The sequence below is a fragment of the Acipenser ruthenus genome, chromosome 12, assembly GCF_902713425.1.
Source record: "Acipenser ruthenus chromosome 12, fAciRut3.2 maternal haplotype, whole genome shotgun sequence".
Classification (NCBI taxonomy): domain Eukaryota; kingdom Metazoa; phylum Chordata; class Actinopteri; order Acipenseriformes; family Acipenseridae; genus Acipenser; species Acipenser ruthenus.
The window spans coordinates 12100629-12125378 of record NC_081200.1 but is presented as its reverse complement, the minus strand read 5'-3'; the positions used below and the strand labels follow the sequence as shown (position 1 = coordinate 12125378).

At 37.5% G+C, this 24750-nt stretch overlaps 1 protein-coding gene across 28 annotated transcripts in view; it reads right to left on the bottom strand.

Moving 5' to 3' along the window:
• LOC117417163 (disks large homolog 1) overlaps window positions 1–24750 on the bottom strand; it is a 207851-nt gene that overhangs the window by 45078 nt on the left and 138023 nt on the right. For all 28 annotated transcript variants that reach the window (XM_034029084.3, XM_034029085.3, XM_059034543.1 and 25 more), the window contains 6 exons: window positions 13869–13919; window positions 12993–13117; window positions 12257–12426; window positions 10202–10338; window positions 9359–9503; window positions 4295–4421 (listed from right to left, as the gene is read on the bottom strand). In XM_034029084.3, coding sequence (XP_033884975.1) covers window positions 4295–4421; window positions 9359–9503; window positions 10202–10338; window positions 12257–12426; window positions 12993–13117; window positions 13869–13919 — 755 coding nt within the window. The remainder of the gene's footprint in view (window positions 1–4294; window positions 4422–9358; window positions 9504–10201; window positions 10339–12256; window positions 12427–12992; window positions 13118–13868; window positions 13920–24750) is intronic.

Genomic DNA, 24750 nt, shown 5'->3' with positions numbered 1-24750 from the left:
AAACACTCATGATAACAATACAGGTTTTCCTTCCGGCTCAGCATTAACCATAACAAAGGAACAGATCACTTCGCTACATCCCCTTATATACACCATCAGTCATGCCCCCTTGGTTAACGATTGCAACTGCTCCTCCAATCCGCGGCTGCCACATCGTTTCCCTCCCGGGGTCGATGATTTAGTGTACCATAGCTCCGCCCCCTTTCTAGATGGCTGACTTCGCCTAACCCTGGGAATGAATTGTCTGGCCATCCAGTGCCTGCACAGGTCGGGAGGGAGATTTATCTCCAAGAATCATTCTGTCGGTCACAATGCATTAGTATTCGACAGACTTATTGAAAGGAACATGGAACATTGTGTGCTTATCCCTTTTGCGATAAGTTTTTTTAAGTTCCTTTTTGAAGTTCCATGCCGACTGCTCTGCTGTGATTTAACCCAATTTCCTTCAAACACTGCAGTTTCCAAATGCAAATAAATGATGCCAGCTTTTTTATTCAGGAGTGTGCTATAGCAAGGAAAGAGAAAATAATGCAATGTAAATGTATTCAAATAAACAGAAAGCAGCCGTTTTCTTGGGGGTGGGTAATTGGTATTACTCCCCGAAGTGCAATTATTGCAAAGCTGCAGAAGAGTCTGGGACAGGGAGATGTCAGGGATCAACCAAGTGAAAAGGTGGATTTTTGTTTTGTACTGTAGCAGGTGAATAAATATCTCTGTAACAGTAATGGTATATCCTAAGTTATTACCTTTTTTATTAATTATCATTATTATTAAAATTAAACATTCAGCAGTCACTTTTATCCAAAGCGACTTGGAGACTAGGGGTGAACTATGCATCAACAACTGCTGCTGCTGCAGTCACTTACAATAGTACCTCAGATTTACGTTTCTTCAGAAGATACAAAATATTAATTTAATCACTTCAGTTAGGGAACTGATTTAATAAAACTAGAGGTTGCACATTATACCCGAGTAAAGTTGTGAAAACAAAGTTAGAAGATTTTATAGTACAATGCATCTCCCAGCATGGTTGTAAATGCAAAATTACTGCTATGGGGAACATGAAAACACACAGTGACAAAATGTGTGGGCAGGAGCCTTCATAGAGATTACGATAAACTCAAAAACTTGGTATTCTGCAGCTCAGCTAATAAACATGTGGCAGATGCACATGCAAACGGACAGGCACCTTTTCACAGTTTAAACGCACGGCAAACAGCCTCATTATAATTCTCAGATTCACAGAATTAAAAGTGTGCTATATAATACATCTCTACTAGGCTTTGTCCCAGTTGGATGAGTAGATGTTATGTACACACTCTCTGTGGTCAGGGACTTGCACCCCACGAGAAGTAGTAAAGTTCCATTCTTCTACTGATCAATCCGCACCATGAAAGACAGACAGTCGAGTCTCTTCCCTGCAGTCTGATTCTACCCCAACCTATTCTGAGAGAAGTGCACCATGTAGTCTAGTAACTGTTTGGGAGTTGGTCTTCTTAACCCCACCATTGCCCTGGGGTGACTCCAAGTCATTTTCTTCATGGGAAGTGGATGGGCTGCTTTAGTCAGTCGTATAATTACTGTCACTTAAGACATTCTGTCCTTGAGACAATGACTTTTGCGGTTCTGTCTGTTTAACATGGCATTATTTGAAAGATCTGCAGTGTTAACCCTAGAAGCAGGCTGTGTTTGACTACGCAATCCTATTCCCATGAGTTTGTGGCTATTATCTTAAAGGGCTACCGTTCATTTTAACAGCGGGCACACAGCTTTAATGACATTAATTCCTTTTACTGGTTTGAGTCAAACAGAGAAGGCGGCTCAATATATGTTTGAATTTTTTATTTGCTGAGGTTTCAAAATTATGTGTCTCTAAATCTATGTAGAGCTTTATCTTTACACCAAATTGAGTTTAAGCGAAGGATAAAAATCAATAGCGAAATGTAAACTCACATCTGACAGCATTGGTATTAAATTACCTTTGTAAATCTATGCTTGTCCATTTACTGGAATCTGTGGAATTACATCATTTCTTTTTATATTGCTTTTCAGAACAGTAAATTCTGTTTGCATACGAGTCTGAACAATGGCGAATCCAAATACCACCTTTAACGATATATAAATCCCTCTGGTGATTTACTGACCAGTAAATGCAATAACAACAATTAAAATAGGTAATAGTTAATGTTAACCAAACATCACTATATCTGTTTATAAAGTATATCTATATTATATATATCATAATAGCGTTTATTATAAATTGGATAGGAACAACACAGAAGAAGCACAAATAAGAAAGAACTCTGCTGCAAGCGAGTACTGTAGAATTCTCATTGGAAACGTTACAGCTATCACCAGAGAAGATTAACCATAATAAATCTTTAATAACTTTATCTGTCAGTTTCAGAGCTCAAAGGCAGCGGGGGATTCTCCAGGGAGCCCGAAGAGGTCCTCTCAGAGTGGAATAACTGACAGCGGCTGTGACTCGCATTAGGTTACAGAGAGAGTGTCATGAGTCAATCTCACAGAGGTCCCTAGCAGACCCTGAGCACGTAGCTCAGATAGGCTCCCCACAGGATAATGGAAGAAAAAAAACCAGGAAAATTAAAGTGTCTCAGCTTGTATGTTTTGGTAAGCTGCAGTGTAAAACAATTCATTAGGATATACAGACTGTATTCTCTGCAATACTACCGAGCCATTTGCATTTAAGGGGTAAAAGTTACAATACTGTTTAAATTTAATCTATAAGTGAATGTTTGAATAAGGTACTTCCACGATTTCCACAGAACACAATATGGGTACAGTGTGTATATATACACACACACACACACACACACACACACACACACAGTTTCATTACATAATGCTTTTTAACAAACCACCGGAGAATAATGATCGCTTCATTCAAGGGGCTGCGAGAACAGATGTTTCTTCCTCCAAAAAAAGCTGACCATGTGGTCATTTCACACCTCATGAACCTGGGGAATTGCCCACTTCAACTTGTTCCCATCAGAGAATTCCAAACGATTTACAAACCAAGCTGGGACAGTGTACAGTGTCTGCTTTTTATTACTTTTCCGTTTTTAGAATACTGAAACATTTGATTTTAAAATAGGTTGAAAATGGTATGTGTTTGGGATGATGAAGTGCAGTTGGGTTTTGGAATACATGGCTGTGGCAGTGGGACAGGTGTTGCTGCTGATTGCACTGCTGCACCCCTCCCATGAATGCCCATGTCTAATGTTACCGATGTTTGCCATGTACTTATTCTGTTACTGTTAAAAACATCAGGACAGTTCTGTTTAACTAAAATTCATGGATAAACCAGCCTGGCTTATTACACAAATGGAAATGATTTAAAAGCATATATTAAATCAAGGCATTTTAATATTTCAGCAAGATTTTTTTAGTTCATTTTTCAATGTCAGCCCAATTAATGACTACATATTAAAAGTAATATGCAGCATCTCATGCTTCAGAACATTTAATATTACTTATTAATGGCCCCTTACTGGAAACTAAACATGGTACAATTATCCATGCGGTGACCGAAAGGGATGTTAGATAATTGATTATTAAATCCCCCTTCTCAGGTTTTGGGGTAGTTTAAATGATTTAAAATGTAAATGTGCTATCAAAACTTCTCAGCAAGCCATTTAAAAACTACCTGGGATGATATAGAAGTTCAACCGGAGAGGATTATTTAAGAAATGTGCAAAAAAACACACCTTGAAAATGTCACGTAAGATTTGATCAAGGTCTTCTCCTCTGTAATTTAGTCCAACATCCACAAGATGTCAGTTTAGACTCAACCTAGGTTAAGTAATTAGCAATAAATAAACAAACAATCAGTCCACTACGGCAGATCATTAGCAAATACCTATGACATGACTGATTTACACACGGCACATTTTAAAAGGCTCCTGGCACTTCTTGCTTTAAATTTACAGCCCTATGAAAACGTATTGACAACTGTAAACCTTATATTGTTTTGATTATTATATGAGGTGTCTGGAGATATTACCAGGTCAGAACAAAGAAGAGAAGCTTTTAAAGCTCGAACAATGATGAAAAACCCTTTTCATGGCTGCGATCTGCTTTTTAACCTCAGGGAAATTATTCGTCCAAATGCTAGCCTACTAGCAGGGACTAACATATAGGCTATTTAAGTTGGCTATTCAAGTGCATTTCAAATTGTATAATGTTTTGTGTGGTGAAATACACAGCAGACAAACTGTTTGCCTTAAACCCTGGTGTTGATATTTCTCATGTATTTACATGCCATGAACCTTACCTTGTAATCTCCTCGTCTCCCACAATTGCCTTGGAGACAGGCGAATATCTGCCGGGGGTTGCCGGCGGTAACGGTTGTCCCAAGTAGTTTGGCGGACTGATATGGTTATCCATGTGCTGTGAATAGGCTGAAAAAACAAACAAAAAAAAGCAAAATAAACTAAATGAAATCGGACATTTGCCTTTAAAATTGCAACTTTGTATTCATACCAGATACTGAAGCACCTTCCAACTGAGCGCCTATCCTCAGCTCTCAAGCAAGTCGGTCAGATTTGCTGTTTTGCACACAGTGAGTGAAACTGACTTGCAACAGGGAGATGATTTTTCAAAAAATATTTCTCTGTGTTTATTTATTTTAAATTAATTTAATGCATAGCACACATCACTGTTGGTTGGTCAACTGACGTAATTGTGGCAAAGGACTTAAAAGGGAAAATCCAATGCATATTTTCTGAATAGGCCTAATGTTTAACATATTGAAATCGTACGGCTGGAAACTAATGGAGCTTCAAAGAATGAAACAAAATCAACTCATCAAAACCATGTATTTGTGTCCATTAGATTTGACCAATCACAGTGAAAGGAAGTCCAAAAGGAACTGTCACAGGACCCCCTCCCCCAGTCTACATTCCTCCCAAATGACACTTGTTTTGCATCCGTATCCCTCAGAGAAGCTGACCAGACGCACAAGCAATGCTGGTCTCTTTTTCAGCCCAAGTTTCTCATCTTTAACACTTTACAAAATGACTTTTCCATCACATCAACGCCAAGCAAATGTGGAATCACCCTTACAGATATTACTGTTTCACTACTGTGTTTTATTGCTGCATGGATTAGCCTAAGATTCAAATCTCTTTTGTCCTTCACACATTTAACCCAGCAGCATCTGTGTGCAGGAAGCATGTTAATACTGGAGGTACACAGTATGCTTTAGAAATTAAACATAAAGCTGTTCTGGCTAATGAAATTATTCAATAATCGCACCTGGTGTGCACTTCCATTCACTATATAGGTATCACATTACATAGGCAGTTTAAAAAGAAGCCAGTGTTACAGCATATTCATACTGCAAGCAGAGCACTTTTATTTTAAAAAGCGATTCATTTTTATTTTAAAAAGTGATACACTACTACGTTAAGAAAGCAGGTAGTCTGTTATCCTCGCACGTCCTTGGTCATTTCGCCTATCTTTCCTGTCCTTAACAATACAGCCAGTGACTTGCTTTGACTCTGACACAGCTGAGGTGACATGACCTAGGAAGTGAAACAGTAACAAACTATTTGAAGGCATTTAAAACAAGGAGCTTTCTTTGACATTCCTTGAAAATAGACACATTTGCTCGAACATGAGTTTCTTTCAAAACTGTGCATGTGAAACCAGCGTACAACTGCAAGTACTAGGTAGATCATTGCTGACCACTGCTCGGGTTAAAAATAATTTGTTTTGCTCTCACAAAGAAAATAATTGCAGTTTAAGGTTTAACCAAAAAATTGTTTAGCAGCTAACCAATTACGTACTCTGTTCATTTTATCTTGTGAACTAGCTAAGAAATTCCATTTATACGGTAGCTGACTCAATTTAAAGCAAGCCTGTTTAATTAAAAAGAAATTGCAATAATATTTAACTGCTGGCCTTTATGTATTTTGACATAATTAGATAATTGTTCTGTAATATAATATTAGGAGAAAAACTGAAAGCTTCTTTTGTTAGTGTCAAAAATTTGTGCTGTGCTATTAATTTCTTTAAAAAAATTAGCTAAAATCCATAGCTGACCTTGATTGCATGAATGTTTGAGACATGTTTTTGTAGTGCACTGAAGATTTCTAGTTGAAATGTCAAGTTTTACTAAAACATGTTCTAGAATTATTATTATTATTATACAGCCATTCATTCCATGCCTCCATCAATTTTAAAAGAGCCTTACTATGGATTATATAAAACTATAGAGAAAATCCAAACATACTTCTGTGTCCACTGTAGCTAATTGCATTAACATAATATTTCCAGTGTTCTGCACACCATTATCCATTACCACTATGCCTGGTAATCCCTGTGCCTTGTGATTGCACACAATGTATAGTCTATCATCCAGCACATGGTGTACAAATTCACACTCCATTTTTGTATTTAATTAAATGCATGTTTTCTCCTCCAAAGTGTATTTTGCTTTTAAAGTGAAGGGAAATAGATTTCTAGAGAAAAACTGTTGCATCGGTTTTGGTAAAACATAGTTCAGAATGATTTGGATCACTATAAAAGAGTGACAGGATAGGTAAAAACAAAATGTTTTAAAAGTGTATTCTTTAATAATGCTTGAGATTGCAAACCACCATGACAATATGTCCTGTTGGCATCATCAGACAGCACCTTGTAGGACGTGTGGATAGCAGATGCACTCTTCGGTGCAAGCATTCACCGGTCCGTTAAGAGAATAAAACAACTTGAATTCTGGCATTAATAATGCCTCAACCTTCTGCACACAATATTTTTATAATACTCTCAGACCAACCAGATTGCTCCCTTTATGGAGCTAAAATGTCCAAAGGTTTGATATCTTCTTTGCTTCATGTTTATACATTCTTTATTTATGACCTGTGGGTTGCAGTGGCTGACATCTATCATCCATGTTCTATTAGTTTTCCCCTCTGCGTGTGTGTGTGTCTTTTTCAGCAGCAGCTTATCAATACAGCACATTCACAGACTGGACCTTTAAGCATTTTCAGAAATGTTGTTATTTCAGTTTATAATGGTAGTCCACACTAACAATATGCGTAGTGTGCTCACTGGTAACTAGACAGTCTTTGGGGGCCTGCAGGGAGGTACTATAATCACGGTTACTTGGCAAACATTTAAAATCACACCTCTTTCTCACTGTCCTAGAATAAAAGCGGTCATGTACAAGGCTACTGCTTTAGCAAACAGGACAGGATTTGCAAACTGATAAGTGTACAGTTTTCTTGGAGATAGCAGGGTGCATGGTGTGCTGGCATGTTATGTGTACCACTGGTTTAGAACTTGTTCAAGGCCGTGTGAATACATGATACATTATTTAAATTTGATGATGCAGGTTTGTGAACCCACAGCATGAAAACCCTAGTGACAATAATGACTTGATGCAGGATTCAGGATATAAAATCATTAAGTTTCTCGTTCAAAGTGCCCTAACAACCATGCTGGTCCTACTTTGTTTGCTGTTTGAGCTAGTCTGACAAAAAAATAAAAAATAAATAAAGATATTCTTTTAACAACAGAGGCTGCGTAATACAGCTAACTGCACCTACTGTATGTAAACATTTTAAAACATTTTAAAAACAAACAAAACCCCCTCAACCAGTTAAAAATGGAACTGAATAACAAGTGAATCCCACACCGGTCCAGAGCTTGATGCCTACAGGGAGAGACATCCTGCCACTCACTAAATAATCTTTGTTCCGTCACATATCCCCCACATTAATGAAATTCATAGAACCTGTCATTCTACTTAATTAACTGCCGAGAACATAGCTGAAGGTTATGTTAAAAATCTGATCGCTAGGTAAAACTAGAAAGAGGAGACAAATGTTTTAACTATGGCAGTTGATCTTTGCCCACATGATTTTGCCTCTTAATTAGTGCTAATCAGGGTCTGTGAAACAAGATGATTGTGTGTATAAAGTAATGGACAAAATATGACACTATTTGAAAATTATGTATAAATTCAATGCATACACTAAAATAGAATACACTTTTGGTATATTTTAAATATAAAACAAATACACCATGGATGTATCTAAATATGTTTAAACAATATGCTAGGTTGAAGCTTTACCATTCATTTCAATTCAAAATACTTTTATACTGTGATAACATTATCCTGTATAGTCTTGCTAAATAATTAGAAATTACAGCACAGATTAAAAGCATGTTTTTCATACCCAATTTAATTATGAGGCTGTATTGCACTTCAGTATATTGATAATTTGTCTTCCTTGTATGAAATACATAAACACAGAAAGCTCTAGCCGCGAAGAGCCCAATGCTGTGTTTACGCCTGTGCCCAGACATGGAACTCATTGATGGAACAGTTTATTCCAGGGAGCGACCAGGGACACTTTTCAAATCATTAAAATGACCATCTGGCAGGCATACCAAAATAAAATAAATGGAACCTGGTACTGTTTATTTTCAAATTGTGAAACCATTTTAGTTTTTAAAAACTATAGCAGTAAAGCCATCATTGGCTCATCTCCTAAACCTGCTTAAACCACAAGGTTGACCAATTTCTAATTCCATATGCAATCTAACAAATAGAAGTATATTCTATCTTAGCACAGAATAGACACTTATTCTAATACTACATTTCCCTGATTTTTTTTTTTTGGGGATGAATAGGAAAAAGGGGCAGCAGTACAATGAATGACATACAGTTATTGATTCACCCTGTAATAAACATTATTGACAGAAAAACTAGAAAGACAGACAAAAGCACCATGGGCTTGATCTGGAAACTTTTCTCTGACAGTTGAATCATCTTGTGCAGCGCAGCCTCTCTTTGTACAGATCCCCCTGTTACAGGTTACAGTTGGACAATTCCTAAGCTTGATCTACTCTAATAGTAGTGTATATTGGGGCTTCACTATGGTCCACAGTGATCATGCTCCTCGTGCTACAAAGCATTTTGCAAAATATTAATGTTTATGTTAAACTAGCTACAAACGACTTAGGCACATTTTTTGTTTTTAAAGGTCGGCATGACTGCTTAAAAATTTGGTAAAATTAAAAACGATCACAAACAAATGGTGCAAACTGCACTTTGGAGAAAAGATCTTGTAAAACGGACGGTCCCCTGACAGGAGAAGCGAAGATCTGATTAGACCATGAAACAAAACTAAAACAAACCCTTTGAATTACTTCCTATCACGTTATTGTTATGGGTTTATGACTATTTCCACTTTAAAAATGGCTAAATGAGATGAGATTATGTGCTGAAACACACTCCTAACACAATGGAGTCCATTTAAATAATCTGAACAGATTATACGTTCAAATGCAAACAAAAAGGTTGGACAGCGACGGTCAGACTCACAGTTGGTGATGTCAGGAGGTGCGTAACTATCATTCATGTAGACGCTGGTGGGTTTTGCCACTTTCAAATAAACTACATCAGGGGTGTTTTTCAAGGCAGTCACGGCGTCTTCATGACTGACCTCCTCAAGACCAGCAGCGTTCACCTGGAAAGAAAGACATACAAACAAAAGGAAACCTTGGATTCAATGTACAGAAAAAATGTGTCACATCAAACGAGTGTGTTTTACATCAGCATGCAGAGCTCCATACAAGCCCCTCTTAACCGACATCCACATGCAGTTTGGAAAAGATTTGATGACCATGTACGAGCAAATCAGCAGCAGATGTGTGATACCCATTCTGTTGACGTGGTTAAAACTGCACACAGTACAGCTAAACACCATCAGTAAAGACACTGCAGCTTTGGGGAGGACCATCGGAAGAGCAACTAGACTAATCCTAGGGCTTGAAAGTATGAGATATGGAGATAGGACACACACACACACACCACACACATATAATTTTAAAAAGGGAGTTGAAGTTAGTAGTCAAGTACAGCACAGGGCTCAATTACAGTAGAAACTGAGAGGAGACACCACAGAACAATACATAAGAGACCATTTTTTCTAGCTGTGAACAGTGAGTGTGTGGAAAGGGTTAGCAAAGAAAACCTGTTGTATTGCAATTCTTTAAGATCACACCAGACAGTTGTGGGATAAATCAGCTACCAGGACAAGCACTGATGGACTGAATATCCTCCTGTTTGTATTGTTTATTCTGTTCAGCAAATGATGCCTGGCATCTAAAAACCAGGGCAGCCCAAGGGGGTATAACTTATTTAAAACAGATGTGCGTCTCTTACGGCAAGAAGTTTGTCTCCTATCTGCAGTCTGCCATCTTTGTGCGCCGCTCCCCCCTCGATGATTTTGGTTACGTAAATGCTATTGTCCCCAGGAATATGCTGATTTCCAACTCCCCCTGCTATGCTGAAGCCGAGACCTGTAGGGGATTCAAAGTCTGCTTACTTCTCTGCACATTACACCTAACATAAAAAGCAAAGCACATGCAGTAAATTGTAGCACATTTTAAAATGTCTCATTTACAGTCATTAGGAGTTGTCCTTCATGCTACCGGTGTCAAATATTTCCAGACTCCCAATGCTGCTGTGCATTGCCATCACAGAAACTAATTACAGATTACAAATGAGATTGTAGATACAGCGCAGACTTGATTTCTGGGAGGCAAAGCTGAGTCAAACACGCAATTCTGACATCAATCTGAAAATAGCAGATCTTGAGAACACTGGCTATTTCAGTGCTTCCTTATTCTAATCACAGTGGCCGTACAGGCTTTGTGACTCATGAATTGTAGCTGTCAATACAATAACCATTCTAATTATTTGGATCTCTAGAGTAAACGTTCTCAATATCACCAGTTAGAACAATTCAACATTCTGCTATTTGAAGCACAAGACTAAAATGCTGATTTGATCAACCCATACCCCATTAAAATAAACCACAGATTAATTTTATTGGAACATTTTACAGCACTATGAAATCTATCCATGTTTAACCTGGGATCTCAAGTGCTGTAAAATGCTCTAAGAAAATATAATTGTGATATGCCATGGGAACCTCTAATTTAGTGCTTCATATACTGTTTGACTGAAAGTGTCTGGATCTAAGACCCACACCAATGCAATGACTGAATCGGCTCTTTAAATAATATTAAAATACTTCCACATGATGTGGAGACAAACATACAAAGAGTACTTGAAAGTTTTGAAATGATACAACTGTAAGATGAATCCACCCAAAGAAATACTTTCCCCCCCCCCCCTCAGGACAGTCACAATTTCTCTTATCCTACACTCTGATACACGTGTTTCTATCAAGCTACCATAATTCCACCGAAATGTGATAAACTCATATATATATATATATATATATATATATATATATATATATATATATATATATATATATATATATATATATATCTTTTATATCTGTATTATACTCAGGTACTCCACAATTTCACAGATGGTGTTGCTTACTATAAAAGTTTCCTATTTGCACTCAAAGGCTCCTAATATAAACAGTTGATATATCTGTGCTTGTTTGAGGATTATACTGGTCAGCTTTACACAGCTTTATATCAGCTGGGGTCAACATGGGTCAAACTGAGTTTTATGTAAGCGCTTTAGGAAGAAGTTGTGCTAAAGTAGATAATCTGGTATGATGCTTTCAAGTCCTAGTCTAAATTCAGTATATAAAGTGCTGCATATGTATAAACAAATAAAAACTACTTTTAATCTTAAAGGTCAGAATGTTCTTTTGAAAGCAGATGCTTAACACGAGACACCACTTTTTTTCAGGGAACATAGCAATCTGTTTTTTTGGTTTTGTTTTTTTGAACAATTGTTTTTATTCATTTTCCAATCTTCTCCCAATTTTGGAAAGTCCAATTATTATTCAACCTGGCTCACCACTGCAACCCCCCAACTAACTTGGGAGAGATGAAGACGAGCACTCGTGTCCTCCGAAGAGTGCTGTCAGCCGTCCGCTTTTTTTTCACTCTGCAAGCCCGCCGTGCAGCCATATCCAGAACTTACAGTGTCGGAGGACCATGCAGTTCTGAATTGCGTACAGGCTGGCCTGCAGGTGCCTGGCCAGCCACAGGGGTTGCTGGCGTGCGGTGAGCCAAGAACTCCCCAGCTGACCTAGACCCTACCCTGCCTTGGCAGCACTTGGCCAATTGTGTGCTGCCACCTGGGTACTCCCGTCCACGGTCGGCAGTGGCACAGCTTGGAATTGAACTGGCAATCTCCTAACTATAAGGGCACATATACCGGATGCACCACTTGGGAGCCCCAGCAATCTGTTTCTTGACACTGAGGCACAGTCCTCTCACTAACCTTTAGGGCCTTTAACAAGTTTTAGATCCATGATTTTTTCCGTCACCGGCTTTCTTCTTCTCACGTATAGTCTGACGATTGATCCGGCTTCTTTTAGGGCTTCTACTGCTTTGCTGTGGGTTACATCCCTGGCGTCCACATCATTTACTCTTAATATGTTGTCGTTCACCCTACAGAGGAAAACACATAGCACACCATAGATACGAGGAAGCCGTGTACAGATTGTGTATCAATTTATATATGAAATGTACTCAGTTGACTTGGGAAGGTTTTTATAAGCTATGAATTAACTGGTTGTTTACTTTTCAGTAGATAAACACAGCAACAGTGTTTTAATAGAAGAGGTGGATAACTGTCACCCAGTGGAAAAGCTCTGTCCCAGACTGTGCTCACCTGTCATAGCCCTCTTATTTTACCATTTGGGAGGCCAGCTGAGACCCAATGTTTTTGTAGTCAACAGTAAACTGATAAAGGAAGTGTTGTACATGTTCTGTGCCATGCAATTTTAATTTGACACTATCAGATTTCGATAGTAGGAAGACAAGTTCTGTTCTGTTTTTAAACAATTCCATACAATTCACCATGGCATTCATTTTTGACATTGTTGCACTAAGTGCAGCTAGTGTCTCTGCATTCTAACTTTGTCTGTTAATGGTTTCCATTCGCCACCAGCTTTAACGTGTGACCTAGTCGAGACAATGTGAAGCCAGCAGCAGATGATTAGCAGCAGACGTACCGCAGTCTCCCATCCTGTGCAGCTGCACCTCCTGCTATGATTTTTGTAATGAAGATACTCGGGTCATCTCCAATGTGGGGATTATCTGTACCACCTGCGATACTAAAACCAAGGCCTGAATTTCCCTAAAAAACAAAGAAAGAATATTAAATACATATCTATATTTCATTAGAAATTATCAAAACGATTGGTTTGTAGCATGAACTGTATAACGAAGCAAAGTATAGTTGACTGATATTTTCTGTAAAATAGCATAAACTACTACATATAAATTAAACATATGGATTATTTTGTAAATGGACTAAGCAAAATATCTCTCTCTCTCTCTATATATATATATATATATTATATAATGTGCGTGTGTGTGTGTGTGTATTGGATGAGGTTATGAAAAAAAAACTGCCACTTTCTGTTCACGTGACATTCCATTAGCACCTAGCATTCCTAGAGCTTTTTAAAATTATTTGAAGCAGACCCCAATATTAATCTCTACCCAATTTAAATGTGTTTTAAACAGAGATTACAGTGTGCATTAAAAACAGTTTATGAATGAACTTAATTTACCCTTAGCACTCGCCCTGTTTAAATGTGTTTTGTACATACTAAAAATAATCAGACATGTGCCAGCAATCTCAGCACCCAGACTCCAGTTAAATCTGGTCTGAGCTCAAAAACAGCACTGGTTGCAGGACAAGCGGATGTAACAGCCCTAAATTAAAATAAGTGGGCAAACGAGAACTGGATGTTGACAGTGAGGGAGGTAGGTTAAGGCAAGCTACATTCACTCTTCAACAGTACTATTTTAGGATTTGGAACAATAACAACATTTCAAACAAGGGTAAGCAGGATCAGTATTTAAAATAATATTCTTCTTACCCTTTCAAGTGTGATCTCCTCATATTCATAGTCTGCTTCTGTGCCGTTTACCTGAAATACAGGCGATGCATATCTTAAGCATGCAGACCCAGTAACATATCCATGCAAATCTTAAGCATGTACACTGGAGTGCAAGCAGTGAACCAACACAGTCTGCTCTGTGCACTTCAAAAGAACCCTCTGAGGAAAGCTACTGCATTATACAACGCTCAAACATTAATATGTGAAGCTTTATTAACCTGACTGTAGCGCATGAACAAGGACACAACAAATTAGGCTTTCAGTGACAGTTAAGTGGTGCAGTTCACATTACACAGGAGAAACCGACAATTGCCTTCCATGTAACTTCTGACTTAACCTTAAATTTAACTTTAACAAAAAGTCAACACTTATATATAAACTCAGTTGATTTAGGACCCAGTGTCTCAATCCAATTGACACAGGGTCAAGTTCTCTCTTTTTAAACAGCTGTGACGTAACCTGCAGGTATGCAAAGACCTGCATCAGGACTCATTGGTGTCCCACCCTGTATAGTACAGTACCAGAAATGAGATGGTATAAGATGGTACGTCATTCTCATTCCAAGGCAGAACACATATAAGGCGACTAACTACAGTATGACTCATGACTACCGCGATACAATGAAGTAGCAAGGTTTATGAGAAGCAGAACTCAGTTTTGGTCCTGTCAAGTAAGGTCTGCTAGTGATTAACATGGTCCTTGCAGGGCAGCCAAGACTACTTCTATGGATATTCCATGCAGTATATTTCTACTACTCTGGCTAAAAAATAAATAAATAAATAATTTTATTATATATATATATATATATATATATATATATATATATAGTAACCGGCCGGCACTCACAGTCGTTCGTTGCCCCTTTAAAAGCAGGACCCAGGACACAAGAAATGGATTTTCAAGCGCTTACGCGCTAATTTTAATATACACAAAAATAAATAAACAAAACGAAACAAAACACCTAGCTCCGTTTTGAGCACTCACTAAACATTTTATGCAGGTCCCTGACTAGCTTGCAGGACGGCTAAGCCGTTTACCTGTCATAAAAACACTGGAAACCACACAAGTTTAACACAGCACTTTGACTGCTCGGAAGCAGAGCGCACCTTCTGCCTCCTTCTACTCAGCAGCCGTGTGCAGACAAGCTGCACGTCTCAAATACCCTGCACCTGACATTAATTTACAATATCTATCAGGTGCAGGTGATAATTAAACAATAAACAAATTACCAAAACATAAAACAATTAAACAAAATGTGCATACGCACATGTTTTCTTCAGGGAGGATACTAACCCCCTCCCTGATGTGTTACAATATATATATATATATATATATATATATATATATATATATATATATATATATATATATATATATATATATATATATATATAATCAATGATGTACAGTAAAGTGTTATGTGCAGAAATTATAATTGCAACAAGTAGGTTAGTAAAAAAAATTAAAAAAAAATTTAAAGGACATGTTGAGTAGCCCCTTTGATAATGCTATGGTTAATGTTATCATATAAGATCTTCAAGGCAGTAACACAGCATACAAAGGTGGCAATCCCAGAATAGTTTTGTCTTTTTTCTGGATGGGCCAGTTCCAGGTTTATTTGCTCAACACAGTGAGATGAGATTTCACACCCACTCTATACTTAAACACACAGGATGTGCTTGTTCCACAGGGGGTTTAATGAAGCTTTTTGATGTATTCCCACAGTGGGGCTACATGCTATTTCCAATTACCAGTCCTGCTATTAAACATTCAGTTGATGCCAGTCAGAGCAGTCATATTGTGGCAAGCTTTGCCCTGCCTTAATTTACAACAAGATTAAACCACTCAATTACCCCCCCCACCCTCTTCCCACACTTCAATTTCAAATAAAAGAACAATTCTGAACGAAATAATCAGCAGCCAAACACATCTGCCATTCAGATTAAATATAAAAAAGACACTGTCAACCGAAAGGCGGATTTAAATGTGAAATCACTGAGATTTAAATGGTACTCTGCTGAGCAATTTTCAATGTGACAGTCTGTTTATGACACTGCTTTCACTGGGTCTACCGAGACCAAAGCTGCCGTTAAACAACTCGATTACTTTTTGTACATCCCCAGGTGGATACTCAGTTTCTACACAGCTAACTGTGGGATTAGAACAATGTCTTTCCTTAGGTTAGAATGATTTGCACAGCACAAAGCTAGAACCTATGTGACTTGGTTTAAAATAAGGTGTGCTTGTCACATGTCCAAAGATAAGAAATGCACAGCATGGGTTGGTACACTAAAGAAAGGCAGGTCACCATGATCTATAGTCAAAGTACTGCATGCGTATAGCTTTGTGTAAGAAATGTCCATGTCAAGTTCCATAAAATCTAGGGGAGCAGTTGATAAGGCCTTCATTATCCCAACCAAATCAAAGGCCAAACGTAGGCTCCCATGACCTAGACCCAAGAACGTGTGCTTAGGAATGCCCATGCCAAGTTTCAACAAATTTAAACGCATCACAATGACAAACTCTGTTTTAGAGCAGGTGCAGTGACTTTATTGTGCTGATTAACAATTGACTTCACGAAGATGCTGCAAAATGATTTGTCGATCTTGGGCAGGTGTTGTGACTCATGGTCTCCTAGTTCGTGGCGTGTCATTGACAGAGTGTGTGTCTGGTCATACCGTCTCGCCAGGTTTGAAATTGCTGGCTGTGAGCACCCAAGACGGCGAGCCAGAGTACGCTGCCCTAGTCCAGCCTCCAACATGCCGATTGCACGAAGGCGTTGCTCTTTTGACAGACGCGACATATTGTTTTTTCTGTGATTTTCTTTATTGCTTTTATTCAAGCTTGCAATTCAACAGCTGAAATCACTCCATATCCAGTGTCCAATCAACTGTCTCACTAATTAGGTGATTAAGTGCATATGCTTCAGTCATAGTCACTCAAGCGTGTCATGGTCAAAGATGAATGGGATTAAATAGAAACCAAAAATATTTAGTCAATGTCCATCATTATATACCTTATTTTTTATGAAAATAAATGTGTTATAATAGTGCTAAGTTTCTTTTGATGCTCAGTATATATACAGCGAAAAATGTAAATGTCGCATAACAGTATGGGTGTCCGTGATACTGTTCATCTCTCACACAAGACAGCTATTCAACCCCATGCAGGAGACAAAGTTCTACATCACTAGCTGTAAACAGTAAATTATGTTAATTATTTCAGCCTTGTTCATGCAGAGTAGTTTTAAAATCTCAGCGCTGAGGTAACAAAATTAGATCTTTTGATGTGGCAGGAGACATCAATGCAACAAAGGTATTTTCAAAAAGTAAATATTATACATCAAAGTAACTGTTAAAATTGAATTTTAAAAAAATCATCTTTTAATAAACTTAAGCAATTTTAAAGCACATAAAACATAGCGGAAAACAGAATACAAAACACAAAGGCTGCCCAATGACTATTGTTTTTGTTCTGTTTTGTTATTTCTACAGAGAAACCTGTATATTTGTTTTAGTTATGCTTACACTATTATATATGTACTCTATTGAGCATTAGGTGTAACAGCTGTGTTTTGAAAAAGCATGACTGCTGTTGTCTTATTTGATTTTTTAACCATTTTCCATACAGTAATACTACCTAAATACAATGTCAACTTACTTTCATCATAAATCAGGCAAATAACTGTGCAGAGAAAAATTATCTACTAATTGTTATACCAAAAAAACATGCTACATCTCTAATTATTCTTCCAATATTAGCATTTAGATTGAAGCTGCTAGTCTCTGTTTAGATATTCTGTTCTTAATCTCTCCCTTGGAAGGTGCCACAGAAGTAAAATTATCACAAATAAAGTTTTGCAATAGCCTATTCGTTGTTGTTGTGCATTTAAGTTAGTTCAAATGCCAATGTGAAATTGTTTAAAAACATGAATTCTCATCCTTACAGAAATCACCTACAGCACCTCAGGAGAACTTAAGGTGCCCACCTGAGCTCACTGGAAATTAGGTTTGGTCGCAGAAGGGTGAGGAGAATCAGTCCCTGAAGATTTTGTCCCAGTCCCTGAAGATTTAATGCAACACTCCCTGTGAAATTCCCAGCGTAGATCAGACTGTACAGTCAGGACACCCCTGACATGTCCCCTGATTTCAAGACTCATCCTGCACACCATGAAACCATGTCAGACCAGGCGAGACCCTCAGGGGCCCGTTAAGTCTTTCTGAACACAGGTGTAAACCACAAACTAGTCAAACAGTGCACTAGGCTAAGATCACAAAGTGAAAATGACTTTCACGGTCTTAACTTTGTCCACATCATAAAAACCACCACACAATTCGACACAAGAGACAGTTTCTGCTTAAGTAGTCTAAGAGATCAATAGCTTGCTTGTATGAAATAGTCCCTTAAGCGGTTGTGATAAACCGGCAATTACTTTTTTTCTTGAATATCCGACTTTTCTTTAAAAATAATTATTCTTGCATCTGTAATCTCTGCATCACTGTTCAAGAACGGCTTCCATCTACAAAGAGAATTAAATATCCTTGCAGCTTATTTGATTTGTACCAAGCACAGGGTTAATGGGTAAACTCAGCACAAATCAAAAGAACATGCTTTCAACCCAATCTTTATAAAACTACAAAACAAAATCAATTAAGATTACGCACATTACTGTTTTGCTTATTAAAAGATGCAAAAGTCGGCAAAAAAGACTAGCGTAATGAAAAGAGCAGTTTAGCATTGGAGCCCCGGGCTGTGTTTCAAGTATGCTTTGAGTATGAACAATGGTCATGCATGCTTCCTACAGATACTTTGGATCACAAGCTTAGTGGATACATAGCTTAATTACCAACATACAAATCCAATTAAATTAGATCATGGATGTTAAATGTATTGTAAACCATGAGTAAATATGTTTCCAACATGAATATAACTGAATAAAACAAATCACTATGCATATTATCTCTCAGTGCAGTAAATGTATGGTGCCCAATTCATGTTCTAAAGAAATGATAGTGAAACATCTCTAATGTGACTTGCTCTTATTAGCAAGGAATACGCTGTCATCTAAACAGTCACAGATGTTCAGCCACTTTTGGTTTCACTGTTTTAAACAGGAGAAACAGGAATGTCACTTGGCAATGGTGCAAGATTCCCTTGATAAAAGAAGAAACAGTAGTCATAATAACTCACTGTAAAGAAAAACACCGCACTGATGAAGATGTCTTGTTGTATGTCTTGTAAAATCTTATCAGCATAAGAAAAAGCAATGTGGAACCCCCATATTTAAATTGGTATTTTTAATCTCATTACTGTCACTTTGGCAAACATGTTTCAACTGAAACTATCTTTGGGGAATGTCAACAAACTGGAATCTCAACTAAGCCTGCCTTCTGTTCTGTACCTAGAATGCCAAGACAGAATGTTCTAAATTGACACCAAAATATACATAATTTTTTTTTATGTGGAAATGATTGTTGGACTCTGTTTCAACACACAGATAATATATTCTAAATGAACATTAAGCATTTTTATTTTCGTTTTTATCATGTTTGAACACGATCAACACTGATTTAACACTGACCCAAACGAGAGAGTCCAGTGCAATGTTTCTCATAATACTGCTTGCAAGACGCATACAGGCCTGTCACTCACCGGAAAAAGTTCACCTCAATTCAGACTTTTCCAGGTGCAATCGATATTATTTTCTAAATCGATAATTTAGAAAATTAACCTAATGAAACTTCCAGTGTCCCACAATCATGTTCAACTCTGCACTGTTTTCATTCTGTGATATCAGTTTATTATTTAGGCCATAGTGTGCACTCCTACTTGTAAGCAGCCCATTTGTTGCAGCAGTTTACACACAAGCTGCTTGCCACTATGTCAAATGGATATGCACCCAAAACTACTTGCTGCAGTAGAAGGTTATGAACATGTGACTGATAAACTCCCCTTAAAGCACCTGGGGGAGGGGGGGGGGGGGGTGGCAAGGGGATCTGGTGAGCTACAGCATGTCATGTTCCCACCATCTTCAGCTTGCTCAGAACTTCAATAACAGTAATGCTTTTTAATGGATGTTAGTGTTAAATCGATTACCACTCAGATAACGGCAGCATAACGGTCATGATGAGGTCATTCATTTTCAACCTGGTTCTACTCCAGAGCAGTAGTGTTCCATTAGAAGTAAATCACCGTGAAGGTTTTCCTGCAGAACTCTTCTCTGACCCTGGAAGCTGCTTACCAGACTAGTGCACATCTCCATCTCTGTCTTAGAGGACAGCACATCAATTTCATTGTCTGCTGTTTGTTTATTTTTACACATGGGATTTTAATATTTAATAAAATGAAGATGGACAAAGAAAACCACAGTACGTGTGAATGATATAAAGATATTGTTGTACATCATTACAGCTTCTAAATATATTTAGATAAAGTAGTTGGTTCACTTTCTTACATAGGCTATAATCCCTTTCTTGCACATGTCCTCATATGAGGCTGTAAAGAAAGTGAAATTTAAAAACAGCTGTGTTCATGACAGGGTTAAAGTATGTATTCCTAGATAACTTATTTTCTCTAACTACATGAATGCCAGGGGTTCAGTTTTTAATTTCCGCATATGAATTCCACTCAGGAGAGAAGTGACAGGAGAAACCAGGATGTTTTAGGGGTACTGCATGTTTTCTGGGATGTAGAAATATAAGACTATACTCACTACATTGATCAGGATACAAGAGATTATGAAAGCTTATTGTGCAGAAACAGACAGGAGGCAGACAACTTGAATTAAAAAAAAAAAAAAAAATATATAGATCTAATGGTATGTAGCGTTACTCATGGAAGTGATACTATGGCACACATTCAGAAAATAAATAAAACCTAACATTTTATCTGTGCATAATGCACCTGGCATTTTAAGCACTGGGAACAGGCGACTCTCAAATCACATCAGCAATGCGTAACCGCACCAGATGCCAGCGAGGCACTTCCAGCCACATGGTAATCCTTGGCCTCTCTGTGCCTGGACCACTAAATTAGTGTCAATTTAGGAGAGATTTGGAATATGGATTCAAAAATATGTTATGTACTTTATAAAATTATATTTGTGCTATTTTTTTGTTTGATCCCCTGTAATTCTTGACAATCCTCCCTTAATAGGTAGTTAGGATGACACTGCTAAGGGCGATTACCACAAAGGGAAGCTGGAGCTGCTGCTCCTTTGGCCTCTATAGTCAGCCATCAGCCAGGCTCAACAGCTTAAAATCCATTGAAACTGTGCCCTGACCTCCCCAAAAACATATTAACCCAGAGTTAATGAAAGTAAAAGCAGAGTAGGACCTTTAATAACTGCCCAGTGCCTCAGTAAATAGAAATTGGCTTGGATATGAAGCCTTTCACCTTCTAGGTCAACAGTTCAATTCCAGCCAAGGTCAGTAGTGATTGAAAGTCATATTGATCTCATGGCTGTTGGGTGCAACACACAAACACTAAAGAATCACTAGCATAGTGTATAAATGCCCTCCCTTCAAAGTGTGTAGTGCTTGGGGGTGAGACCCAACACAGACCACTTGCTCACTTTCACTTAATGGTGTATCAGGTGTACAAGGAGATTGGAGTCTTGCTAGCAGATACAATCTGAGGCAGAGTTGAGGCAAGGGACAGAGTATATTGTAGGATATACAGAGTTGGCAAATAGGTCAATAAATGCCCAATTCTCAGCCATTCCAGGTAAATGGACAACATCTTTAAGGCAGCACTGCACTTCTGAAACAGTATGCTCGTTAAAACCATTTGCTTATATTTAGTCTGCCGCATTTTTGTTGGTATTTCTTTATTTATTTATTTTAATTTAAACCTCTGGGGGAAAAAAATAGAAAAAAAATCAGGAAGAAATATTCTCAGTATACAAACGTTACTTGTGGAATATGATGTGTAGCAGTTCTGGTTTCTGATTAAGTTTAATGGCCCTCGCATGTATGACGAAGCAGAATCTGTGCAAATCGAGTCCACATTTTCCCAAGTTAGCTGGTACTTTGCTCACATTTGGGCAATTGCTGTTGTGACAAATAGAAAGTATGAACATGACATCAGCACAAAACAAGCCAGGTTTATTCACCTTGAAATCATAAAAAGAAAAAGAAAATTGACAGAATTGGACAGTCCAAGACATTGGGAGACGCGTCAAATCACACTGGACATTTCCATCAATGCGTTCTATAAGTTTACCAACTTAAGCATCATCGTTTTCTGTCAAATATTTACAATTAAGATTGTCGGCGTTAAGCAGTGTTTAGCTGATGGACAGTACTGTTGCACAAAGTCACCAATAGTTCATACCACTCTGCAATAAACAGTGGCTGTCCAGCAAAGCACAGCGCTCTGACAAACTCATTAACACAGTCATTCTGCGCTCTCTTTTTATTAAAGCTTGTGTAAAAGCCTCAGAAATTGATTGCTTGTCTCTCAGTTCACTTTCTTGTTTTAGTTTAATGTGTCACTTACTTTCAGTATGTTCTTTTATTCCGTCAGTGTGAACAGGTACCTCAATGCAGCAGTATTTGCAACACTATGCAACCTCTGCCTCATCTGACCCACTTCTGCTATTTGACTTTTTGTATACTTCGAAACATTCGTTTTCTTTTAAATATTCATAAACTGATTTATGTTTTCTCCCCATTCCTCATCCACTCAAGATATTATATTTCAGTGTATCCACTCAAGATATTATACTTCCGTGTATTTCAATTTAGTTTTTTAATCAAGCTAGTTACTACTCCCAGCACTTATATTCAGACTTTGATTGGCCAACAGAAATCAGGTGATAATGTGTTTGTGAACATATCACTAATGCAAGGAGGGGCAAAATAGATTAATAAAATATGAGATCACACAATGTCAAATGGACAGGTTTTGAATCCCTTTTGTTTTGTATCGATGGATTAATCCCCCAGACAGACAAATTATGCTGACAGCAGTTAATGTTTCCATGTTACAGTTTCAATCCAGAATCGGCAGCTGTCACAGCCCCCTTTTCAATTAAATTAAAAGTCTTAAAAATATATATATAATTAAAACTCATATGGCAAGTTGCATAGATACACAGAAAAAAAAGCTGGGTTTTGACAAATCATAAACGATTGACTTAAGTTACTGGAAATCCTATCATCCACACAGAACCTTATGCTGTCAAGAATACATATTTATAATACAGCCATTCATAGATTATAAATACAGGATTCCTGAAAAGACCTCAGCTAAGTTGGTGAATAATACTGTTAAAGCCTTGTTTCATATGTTAAGATTGGAAGATGTTTGATTTACAGTATTGGGTAACAGTAAGATGAATTTGGCCTACTTAAAGCAGGACCTCACCACTGATTAAATACTGGGTCTTAATACAGGGAATTTGTACAACATATTTGGCTGTTTGTTTTGTATCTAAAGCAATTACCACTGTTGCTTAAATAAATCTTCCCCCACTGTACAGTACTACTGTACAATATAGAAAGGCCCATATTTTATGAACAAATTTCTGAAAAACAAACATTACTTTTGGAACATCTGAGTGAAAATGCATTTATAGTTCCTTATATGCCATTGTTCTGTAAAAGCGTAGTCTTCATCTCACAATTTTCAATGTTCTCACTATTCAAAAATCAAATACTGTAAATGCTGTGAATGGTGTTTAACAAGCACTCAATCATCCTTCCTTTTACTTACAATCCTTTCTGAAAATCAACAGCACTACAATGCATCACGTGGCACTAACTGCACAAACGCAGGAATCTTAACACTTAAAAAGGGCTTGACAGATGGTCCTTTTACAAGGCAATTCCATTTGTCTTTAGGTGTGCACTATGACCTAGATATTCTTTAAAGAGATCTATACTGTAACTAATATTTCTTGGCTTTAACTCATAAGGACTGAATGTAATGCCACACTAAGTCAATTCCGAGTCCGACAAAAGTCAAAAGAAATACATTAGTAAACAGCAATGTTAAAGATAGCGGTGTAAACATCCTGCATCTGCTGCTCTCTGCATGGGTTACATGTCCATCAAACATCAATGACAGTAATGAACTGTGGGCTTTAATCTATATTAGACTTTTATTTGTTACGGATCGCCTATGGAAGTGACAAATTGCCGTTAAAGGAGATCATGAAGACTTCATGAATAGTAAAAAATTGACAAACTTCAGAATAGGCTCATCTTGGAAAGTGCTGTGTGTTACGAACCTCTAAGTGAATAACGGTTTATTTTGGAAGGCAAAGTGCTTTCAGCACCAAGGCCAGCGCCATTCATTGGTTTTTCATGTAAATCCGTGAAGGAATTGGGTTATTGGGTTCAGAAACATGCCACCATGTTCTGAAGGAAGTTTGTAAGATTGTACAAACTGCCTGTACCAAACTAACTTTTTTTTACCACTAAAAACATCCACAAGATTTATTACTGTCTCTACAAAAGTAATTGTAATCCAAACTGTAGTATAGCTGTTTCAAATGTAATAAACTGTACTGTTTGTTTTCTAGTTTTCTTTTTTTGTTTGTTAGTTTATAAGAAATATCTAACGCATCATTTTTTTTCTCCATGTCTAACATAGTATAATTAATATCGGTCACAGGTTTTCATTATATGATCATACAGACAAACCAATTACTCTGATGCAACCCATGGCACCATTGGAAAAACAAAACAAAATCAATCAAAAAAAATCACACATACCATAATAGATATTTTTTACATCAGGATAAAAGGAAAAAAAATGAGGGTTATAATCATGCAATCAAATAGTATTTTATGTTTTTGTCTTGAAAGCTACATTTAAACAATGGCTGCTTTCAGCATGTTTTCAGAAAGCACCA